Genomic DNA, 11,102 nt, shown 5'->3' with positions numbered 1-11,102 from the left:
TATATATATATATATATATATATATATATGGTTAATCATGTTATATATATGTATATGTATAATGGCTACAAGATTTCTCGCAGTTTCCTTTTACCCCATTTTGAAACACAGCTTTTTGTTTTTACGCAACTTGTTCGAACTTGAAAACACATGATTGCGAAAACAAACTTCTTAAACAGACAGTCTAATCGATATTTCTACTGTATCTCTGTTTATGGATAATGTATTCGTTTTCTTGTTCCAATGAAATAAAGTATGGACGTCGTTTTTGTCAAGAAAGATTGAAAGAGTAAAAAGCACAAATTAAATATAAAATGTAAACATCAAAAATCTTTTAAGTACGTACCTGGCATAATATTTCTATAAATAATTTCTACATGGTCTTCTCGATCAGGTCGCGTATGTTCATGCCAAAAGCCTACAACATGGCCCAATTCATGTACTACAATTCCAAATTTATCGCAATTTTTACCTATTGATATGGCTTGTGCTCCGTTCCCGCGTTTTCCAACATATGAACAGCATCTGAAGATATCCAAATGGTTATTGATAAAGAATATAAAAATCGGAAGGGAAAATTATATTGAGTATAAGAACAAACATTTAGGATGATTCAGCATAAAATACAGCCAATATATCAATGAGTAAAATGCTAAAATATCATTACTCTTGTGCATAAATGCAAGTCAGATGTCAGTCACACACAGTGCTTTGTGGTCAAAATATTTTAAAATATTTTATTGACAATGCAGTTCATTAACGCCGACAGTTTGCTTTGGCTGGTCATTTATATTACGTGTTTAGTGGATATTGCTTTATCCTTATCTTTGTTTCATTTACTGGATTACGGCCAGTTTTGAAAAGCATCTGGAAGACTTTGAGCCATCGAATTGACTTCAGTTCTTATCTAAAGCCAGTAACTTATTCTGTTGCTATCTTTTTGCCGAACTGCTGTTTCCCTGAGACGTAAACAGACTCAAACCCGCGTTCGAAACACACACACACACACACACACACAGAAGGCTCTTCTGCACAAATTCTGTCTACCAAATTCATTCTGACTACACTATATTCCTGGCCCAGGGCTATGGTAGAAGGCATTTAATCAAGATGCCGTAAAATGAAACATAATCTCGAACCCGAAACTACATTTATATACAACGAACTTCATAACCACAGTCATGCTATACATGTGTATGTATTTGTGCATATATGTTTGTATATGTACGTTAGTGTGTGTGTGTGTGTATGTGTGCGTGCACTCGTTGTGTGTGTATGTGTTTATAGTTAATAGAAATCATGATTTCGTATTCATTTGAAGCATAAGGAATAAAGAACCAAATACTGTTTTGTGTTTTAACTTGTATATTTTGACAAACTGGTGTTCACTTACCCGCATGGTCTTTCTGTAAAAACAATATAATCAGTGTGATGAGGTTCACGATCTACAAAAGTTATACAAGTATGATTTTCCCAATGGCGCATCGCAAGTCGAAAAAGAGCCTTGTGTGTACCTTGTTCAAAAAAGAAACAACGAAAATGAGACGCAATTCCTTCAAGGGAAGATAATATTTTGCAGAATATTTATATTTATATTAGTGGATTACTAATACAGAATGGGTGATGAATAAATATACGTAGTTACATCCATATGTATTTAGTCTCAGTCTCAAATGAGGCCCACGAGGACTTTTTAGTCGCAAGCTTTGTTTATATTGTAATAAATAGTTAATCTTATCACTGAAGGTTTAGGAGGGAGTAATGCACGGTTCCTGAGCATTTGCTGTTTTGTTGGCTCGATTCTCTTTCCAAGCTGCTGAATATGCCCTCCTGGGCCAAATTTTGCCACCAGACTGTGAAATATGAGTGTTAGTGTTTGTTTATTTATATTACTATATTGTTATACCCCCTAATAACGATTTCTTACATGGGCTACAAGAAAATTTTGGGGAATACAAAATCGAAAGTTATATATTGAAAGCTTTATGCCTTCAAAGAAGCTAAAACCTGATATGTATAATGTACGAGTTGTGGGATCAAGAAAATTTGAGGCTGAGTGGTACAATTATGCAGTTGATGAATGGTGAAAATAAATACTTTGAATAAAAGAAAAACGACGATATGTCATTAAAAGACATTAAATTATTTTCTATTTCTTGTGCTTTTATGGTTAAACCAGGAGTAAGGAGAAAAGTAACTATGTTCTCCACATGTGCTCAATCACATACTGATACGGTTTATATTCACTGGTGCCTGCAGATAAAAGGTGGGTAAGAAGAAAACTTCAGAGAGTTCACGGGAACAGGAAAGGAGACTTGGGGCCTAGACAGTGTAATGCTCAAAGATTAAAAAGAAGGAGCAAAGATATACATGTTGATATGGGTGATGGAAGTGGTATATAAATAAGCTTGACCAGAGAAGTACAGGTCATTATAGTACAATGAGTGTGAGGAAAACAATGTCTGTTCGCTAAAGGATGGAATGAATTGGTGATTTTGCTGATCGGGCGGAGAGCTTCTTTGTGAATGCGAACTGCTAAGAATCATGCATTAAAATATGGGAATCCAGAAGAAAATTATCTTTAAGATCGGCAGATAAAGAAGACACTTACCACTGAAATTGGACTGTATTTGGTATGGAATCACACCATGACTCCAAAGACGGTCTAATCTGGCAGTTGCAGCTCTACGAACTCGAGAACTTCGATGCTTCGTTTCACTCGAACTTCTACTTATATTTTTATTATTTAATGTGTGTGCGTTTAATCTTTCCCAACATTTTTTATCCCTGTAATACAATAACATTTCATTGAGTTAAAGAAATAATATGTATATAGTTATGTATACATACATATGTGTGCGTGTGTATTTATTACACATTATAATACGTTAATAGCACTTCCATTCCTGCACAGTTTGACCGTTGTGGATTATTCATGTGTTAGATACTATTGTAAAACTCCATAACGATGAAGATGTGCAGTAATGGGAACGTAACTAGCTTATACTGTTTAAAACACACCTAGCCATTTCTTCTCTTATCTCTCACTCTTAAACATCTTAACCCAGACAAACATTAAAAGTACGAACAGAGAAGCATCTGTTGTATCAAAAGCTTCATTAACCCGAATCACTGTGCTGGGATGGACACCACTAATAAGTAGAGAGTGGACTTTGACGAATCTTTTTTTTTTTTCTTGCCTGAATCTATAGGAACACCGAAACAAACAAGAAAGTTAAAAAACTTGTCCAAACTGTCACACTGCGCTCCACAGAAGTCCTGTCTGCGTGTCTGAGTATTCATTTGGGTAGAAGCTTGACGAACTTGAAACAACAGATCAGTAGATTGCGCCTAGCCGGTCGGCGGAACCTACATACTTGTTGGTCGGCCCAGTCAGAGCTGACCACGGGGCTCTAATAACAACAACAGAAACAACTAAGTGCTGCAGAACTTTTAAAAATAGTTATGTCAGGGAACACCAAAAACAATGATAAAATATTTGCTAATGGTAAACAGACATAATGCATTCATTTATAAACTCTGATCGTTTATTTTTTTTTCAGTTCCTTCTAACTATTAATTTTTCTTTCTCTGTCTTACTCTGTCCGTCTCCGTCTCTCTCTCTCTCTCTCTCTCTCTCTCTCTCTCTATCTATCTATCTATCTATACGACACTGGCAGGTGAAAGAAACAAATATAAGTTGTATGTTGTGAGAAGACACACAATGCAATAGCAGTAACAATAGCAAGGAAAATAATAATAATAACAATAATAATAATAATAATAATAATAACAACAACAACAATAATAATAATAATAAAAATAATAATAATAATTTGAACAACAACAATATGGTGTGGGTGACTGATTGGAGATGAAATAACAAAAAGAACAGATTTCCGTTTTTCACTCATACCATTTAGCTCTGTTACTCAAACGAGAAAAACACAATACAAACATATTAGCTACGTAAATAGAAACACATGAATAAACACATGCCATAGCTAGTATAGAAATATGATACAGGGAAACATGAGGGCATGAGACATAACTACACGCACTGTCTGCTCTTCGGAGATATCTGGTTGTACACAACCTCCGCCTAAACACATCCGCCATACATTCGTATTTCATCTTCTCGTCACTTTTATTACGTTCTCCTCCCTGCTTCAGATCCCCATCTTATGTCTTTTCCCAACCTTACTCCCCAAAGAGTAGTTACCACTCCGCAATTCTCTCATCACCTATGTTTTTCTTATAGATGTCAACTTCGCTGTTCAAGATTATACTAATAAACGGCATTGGTCTCTTACTGATCTTAGAGATACTAAAGAAAACCTAGATATCAATATTGGTTCCAAATTTTGGCACAAACCCAGCAAGTTCGAGGAGGAGTTAAGTCGATTATATCGACCCCCGTGTTCAACTGAAAGGAAGAAAGGCAAATTGAACCTCGGCGGAATTTGAACTCAAAACGTAAAGACGGACGAAATGCTGCTAAGCTAGATATCAATATTGCAAAGGAGTAATTCTCATAGAGAAAAATCTATAATTATAGACGTTGTAATCTCAATGGGATCCAAAAAGAATTTGGAATGGATTATCCAAGGAGGAAACTTTTACAAGAAAGCGGGAAAGCATCCAGATCTCCCTCAAATCATACCTTACCATCTTAAACACACCCTTAGGTCTATTGTTAACTCTAGGTTTCATAAGACCGGAGTTTAACACGGTTTCTTTGAAATGTAAGTGAGTGAAATTACAACACACCCTCTAGAATGGGTCACCGGTCCGTCGCAAGGTTAATTTCCCCAGCTATTACTGGGATTCATTTACAACTGAAGGACTGAAGTGTTTTGCTGAAGAACACAACGCACCTTGTGGTCCGGGGATCGAAACCACGGTTGAGAGTGCCATACTCTGACCACTAGGTTATCCTTAAGCAAAAAGCGCATATATATATATATATATATATATATATATATATATATGTATGTATGTATGTATGTATGTATGTATGTATGTATGTGTGTGTGTTTGCGTATGTATGCATGTATGCATGTGTGTGGGTTCAATAATATGTCTGATTACATAAGTTAGAAAATGAAACGTGACTGTCATGGTTGGATCATCTATGATCGTGATTCTTTTCAATCAGACCTAAGCTGGTGTTAAATAGGAACATCAAAATACCTTTTAGACCTTTTAGAAATACTTCACATGCAAACTATACAATCTGAAGAATAGCGTTTCTGTTCGATATGTAGGCGTGGTATGTAACGTCATGGTCGGAAGCAGTACCAATAAATATTAATTGCACATAGTAATATGTTGTTGTTTAGCCCTGTGCCAGCTCTGCATATAGCTTCGATCAAAAATGTTCCAGTCGTTACACATTCCGCTTTACTTCGAGCCTAACGTATCGCAAAAACCACGTTATCCAATGCTCTATTCCGTTTTTAAAACGATAGAGGGCACTCCGACGTCGTTGTTAATGTGTAATCCCAGTCAGCCTTTGACGGACAATACCTATGATCAAAGACATTCCACCCGTGAGCCTCTGGTTTTTCTTTTTTCTGACCTTGTCAACCAGTGATTCTTTTATGGAAAATGGTAGTGTGTACGCAATTTGGAGTGGAATTTTACTGTTATATCCATAAGGTCCAGCGACCTGTTGAAGTTTCTATAAATAGCGTGATCCATAGATACAGAGAGAATTAATAACTCACCAAATTCCTTTCAAAGATTTAAATACTCGACAGAAATTATCGTATCAGATTACAGAGCAAAACTGAGAGGAAAATTTCAATACTCACTTTTTCCGACACCTTTTTCTTTTTCTGTGACTTTGTTTCTTTCTCAATTTGTGTTTTAACGATGTTCTATTTGAATGTTTTTCATGTAAACTTTTTTGTTTTTTCGCTCTTTCTTTGTTCCGCCAAGATGTCATGAGATCACGGACATCCGTTTGTGTAAGAGCGATATCATTCATAAAGCCAGCTGAAAATATAACAAAATCAACAAAGTTATCAATCAGTTAAGTCCAAACATATACATATATATTTATATATATATAGTAATACACGTAAAAAAAAAATATGACTACGAAAATTATGTAAGACAAAGCATTTAGAAATTAATGTTACATAATTGCAAATATAGGCGAAGGTATGTCCGTGTGGTTAAGAAATTGATTGTGTATCCATGTGACTTTGAGTTCAGCCGCATTGCACAGAACTTTAGGCAAAAATCTTTTACTACAGTCCCGGGTCAACCAATACCTTGTGAGTGAATTTGGTGGGCAGAAACTGTGCTTACGTCTGTGTGTGTGTGTGTGTGGGGAGGTTGTGTAAGTGTGTGTGTACGTCCGCATGTGTGTAGATGGAAACTGTGTAGAAGCCAGTTGCACATATAAGTTTGTGTGTGTATGTGTGTGTGAGAGAGAGAGTGTGTAAGTCGACGTGTGTATACGTCCGCGTGTGTATGTTTGTTTGATTCCCCCGATGATTGAAAACAAATGTTCGTTTATTTATGTCCCTGCAACTTAACGATCCGGCAAAAGTTACCAATAAAATTTGAGTTAGACTTTAAAGAATAAGTACTATGATCGATTTGATTGATTAAACCCTTCAGTAAGGTATTCTAGCGTGGCTGCAGTCCAAGTAAAAGATTAATAAGAGGAAAAATACATAATTAAGTTTGTTGGAAAAAAAAAAAACAAACAGTTTAAATTTACTGATATCAATATTGGGAAATTATATTCCTTTAACATATAACTTCTTTTCGAGATTCTCGAAGTAAAAAAACAAATTTCCTCTCACATTAAATCAGAGATTTTACTTCTTGAAAAACAAGCAATAAAACATTTTTGTATTTGATTTGCAAGAGAGGACATACCATTGATGCGGTCACGAATAACAACGAAAGTAGTTTGATAGACTGACCGAGCGATTGGTTATACGGTTAACCAATTGACAAATAAAAAGAAAGAAGTGAATTAGAAGCAAACTTTAAGAGATACAAGGAATGAAATATTGCTTGGCAAAAAATTTTCAGTGGAAATGAAAGTCAGCAGATAGCTTGTTTCTGTACGAAGGAATACTTTTTTATACTTAATAATACATAATACAATTTATAAAAATGAAAACAAAGCTCAATATAGTAGAGGATACAATTATATCTATAATGATAAAAGCAAAATTCTGTCAGTACAGTAACTATAATTATATGTTGTACAAATTTTATAGTATTTCCACGAAATAATGAAATTAACACTAATTTTCTAAATAAAAATATTTATTAATATTAAATTGGAATAAATTTCTTATTTGAATATTTTGCGATAAATATGATATCAAAAGGAGTAATACTGTTCAGCGATCAATTAATTAATTAATTACAGGTGCAGCAAATTAATGAATTCCATATTAGCGCTACGCAGCCAACAAGTCTTAAGATTCACATCTTAATTCACACGTCGCTATATGTATCGTTACCTCTCGCACTGCGTGTGTGTTATATCGTGTTTGTATATAAAGCAGAGACAAGGTTTCTTGTGACGTAAACAATAACATGTTGAACATGCCAGCCAGTATGATGTTTTTGATATTTTAAGTGTTACCTCTAAACGAAAGCATCACCCATATAGCAGGTAGCAGTAGAGAAGGAGGAGTTGGAGATAGGGACATCATAATAGTATGTGGTAAAGGTAGAGGAGGAGAATTATTAGTTGTAATTGTAAAGGTGCATCAGTAGTAAGAGAGAGAGAGACAGACAGAGAGACAGACAGACAGGGGCTGTGCAATTCCATACAAGACAGAGTAACACTTTATATATGATCAATCGTGTAGGAATGAGTATTATGAGTATGAGATATGTGTGTAAAAGATATTTGTTCGATGTGCCGTGCAGAGGAATCGAACACAGAAGTAAGAAATTGTAAAGAAAACATATAACTAGAATATATGAGTAATTGATTCGTAGGAGTCTTAAACCAAGATGACTGCTGAACTCGTTTGACGAAATAGGAAAAGACGGGCGTAAAAATATAAATTGTATAATTTTGCTAATGAAAAGAAACAAATACGAAAATCAATGAATGAGCTGTGCAAAAATATGCATATATTTTAGAAATATATATATATATATATACTATAGTGCCAGGCATTCATTCAAAATGCTAGTTAGCTGAAACATGAACCTGGCATAGAATCTACTATTGTAACCCCAGGGTTAGAAACAGCCAAAGCGAAGGAACGTAAATATAATATAATAAGCACAATTTTATTTCTTTATAGTAAAAGCGGTTTCAAATTTTGCCACAAGGGCAGCAATTATGGTGGAGGGGATGAGTCGATTACATCGACCCAGTGTTTAACTGGTACTTATTTTATCGACCCCGAAAGGATGAAAGACAAAGTCGACCTCGGTGGAATTTGAACTCAGAGCGTACCATCAGGCGAAATACCGCTAAGCATTTCGTCCAGCGCGCTAACGATTCTGCCGGCTCGCCACCTTAAATATGTAGTTACAGTAATTCTTTTCTACTCTAGGCACAAGGCCCGAAATTTTTAGGGAGGTGGCCAGTCGATTAGATCGACCTCAGTACGCAAGTGGTACTTAATTTATCGACCCCGAACGGGTGAAAGGCAAAGTCGACCTCGGTGGAATTTGAACTCAGAACGTACAAACGGGCGAAATACCGCTAAACATTTCGTCCAGCGCGCTAACGATTCTGCCAGCTCCTGCAGGCACGTTTACATCAAAACTGATAATAACTGTATGAGCACGTACCAAAGTGGGTACGATCTACTGACATACCCAGAGACATGCCTGTTCTGACTAATAAGTAGATTAATGACAATTCGTTGATATTATCAGCTGAGACAAGAATGCAAACTTAACCTATGTACCGTATTCTGACTGATTATCTAAATCTCCCTTCCAACTAAACGCACGGAAGCAAAGTCGAGAAGTACTTCAAAAAGATTATAAGCGAGATATGGGAAACGAGAATAGATACGGTATCGATAATAATTAGTTCTCTGAGTGTGATAAAAATAAAGAACATGATGAAACGCATTAAAAAATATATACATATATTAGTACTCTGAACGATATTGTATGTCTAGTTGATAATAGCACTTTCTATAAATTATAGAGAATCGATCAAATATACAGATATACAGAGATTGAAATCCAGAAAGTATGGAATATCTGCATAATGATAGTATCAGTAGCCGTACGTATCCAATGTCTTGATAAATAAATCCTTTCTAATATAGGCACAAGGCCTGAAATTTGTGGGGAGGGGGAAAGTCGATTAGATCGAGCCCAGTATGCAACTGGTACTTAATTTAACGATCCCGAAAGGATGACAGGCAAAGTGGACCCCGGCGGAATTTGAACTCAGAATATAAAAGACGAAATACCGCTAAGCATTTCGCCCGGCGTGCTAACGTTTCTGCCATCTTGCCGCCTTTCAGTTTAACTTTATCACTTGCTCCATTGAGTGCCATTAGTAGAATACACTCCGTTGTTCCAGTTGATTCGATCAACGGGGCAGCCTGCTCATGAAGGCGCGTAACTTAATGGTTAGGGTATCCGACTCACAATTGTATGGTTGTACGTTCGATTCCCGGCGCGTTGTGTCATTGAGCAAGTCACTTTATTTCACGTTGCCTTCAATCCATTCATCTGGCAAAAATGGGTAGTACCTGTATTTAAAGGGCCAGCCTTGTCACATTCTGTGTCACCCTGAATCTCCCTGAGAACTACGTTAAATGTACACGTGCTTATGCAGTGCTCAGCCACTGGCACGCTAATTTCACGAGCAGGCTGTTCCGTTGATCGGATCAACTGGAACCCACGTCGTCATAACCAACGGAGTAACTTTTGTAGAATACGCTCTGTTGCAAGTATCTGGGTCAAGTCTACGGATTAAGGATAACTTTCTCCTTTTCTCCATCGCCTCTCCTGGGAAGAAGGGAGCATCTCGCAAAAATGCGTTATTTGTAATTTCGTTATCGATACCTGTACTTATAAGAATAAGGTAATCAATGTTTTTTTTTACATTTTTTTCCCCAACTTTTCGTCTTAAATTGTCTTTGCAAAATGCCTCAGCAATTTTTTTTTTTCTGGTTTCCAGAGTGCCAGAAATTCCCAAAGCACAACATTAAGGCATTAAAAAAAGAGAGAGAGAAAATGGTTGAAATAACAAAGAACTTCTGAAAATATGGAATATCTGAACAACGCGGGAATCAGTTTTTATGAACCCCTCATACAATTTTTCCATCCCCTTTTCAAGAAGGGCTTTACTTTGAATGAAATTTCATTATTCTTTCTAGCAGAGCAAGCGACCAGGTAGAAACTTTCTCACCGGCTCATTAATTTTATCTTGCGGTTGTTGCTTTTGTTTAACCCTAGGTCAGCTCTAATTGTCTCAACCCATGATTAATGGTACTCTAATCAGTCACATCACGGCTTTTTACTTATATTATCTACTGCATTGTATCACGTACATAGATGAGTGTCAACGAAGAGCCTTCGTTTGCTCATAAATAACAGCCTTGCCTGAAGCGACACACTTAGCTTTATTTGAATATAAAAGACGTCCAAATAAAGTAAACTTATAAATATTCTGGAAATTTGACTCGTATTTAAGGACTGATAAAAATCATAAAAAATTAAAATGATAATACATGTACACTAATTGACAAAACAGCTGTTTCTGATAACATTATATCACTGGAAATATCGGCAAAGCTGAATAAATACAAAACACTCGAAACTGAATCTTCTATTATACGTTTATTTTATTGTCGTAGTCATACAACCAAGACCTGGGTATTTTCGAGGTTTTAAGTTATAAAACATTAATTCTTTTGAAATACTACTCTAGCAAAACAGCAAAGCATTATACAATGTCGCAGGTCAAGTTATGTGCACTCGGAAATATACACACGTACACACGTACACACACACACTCTCTCTCTCATACACACACACACACTGTCTGTCTGTCTGTCTGTCTGTCTGTCTGTCTGTCTGTCTGTCTGTCTGTCTGTCTGTCTCTCTCTCTCTCTCTCTCTCTCTCTCTCTCT

General features: G+C 36.1%; 1 protein-coding gene across 1 annotated transcript in view; it reads right to left on the bottom strand.

The window, feature by feature from the left end:
* LOC106882577 (tolloid-like protein 1) overlaps nt 1-11,102 on the bottom strand; it is an 88,563-nt gene that overhangs the window by 31,872 nt on the left and 45,589 nt on the right. Inside the window, exons 2-5 of the mRNA XM_052968084.1 lie at nt 5,817-6,000; nt 2,612-2,787; nt 1,394-1,514; nt 347-525 (exon numbers count right to left, since the gene is read on the bottom strand). Coding sequence (XP_052824044.1) covers nt 347-525; nt 1,394-1,514; nt 2,612-2,787; nt 5,817-6,000 — 660 coding nt within the window. The remainder of the gene's footprint in view (nt 1-346; nt 526-1,393; nt 1,515-2,611; nt 2,788-5,816; nt 6,001-11,102) is intronic.

This window comes from Octopus bimaculoides, chromosome 5, assembly GCF_001194135.2.
Source record: "Octopus bimaculoides isolate UCB-OBI-ISO-001 chromosome 5, ASM119413v2, whole genome shotgun sequence".
NCBI lineage: Eukaryota > Metazoa > Mollusca > Cephalopoda > Octopoda > Octopodidae > Octopus > Octopus bimaculoides.
This window is presented reverse-complemented; position numbering and strand designations above follow the sequence as displayed.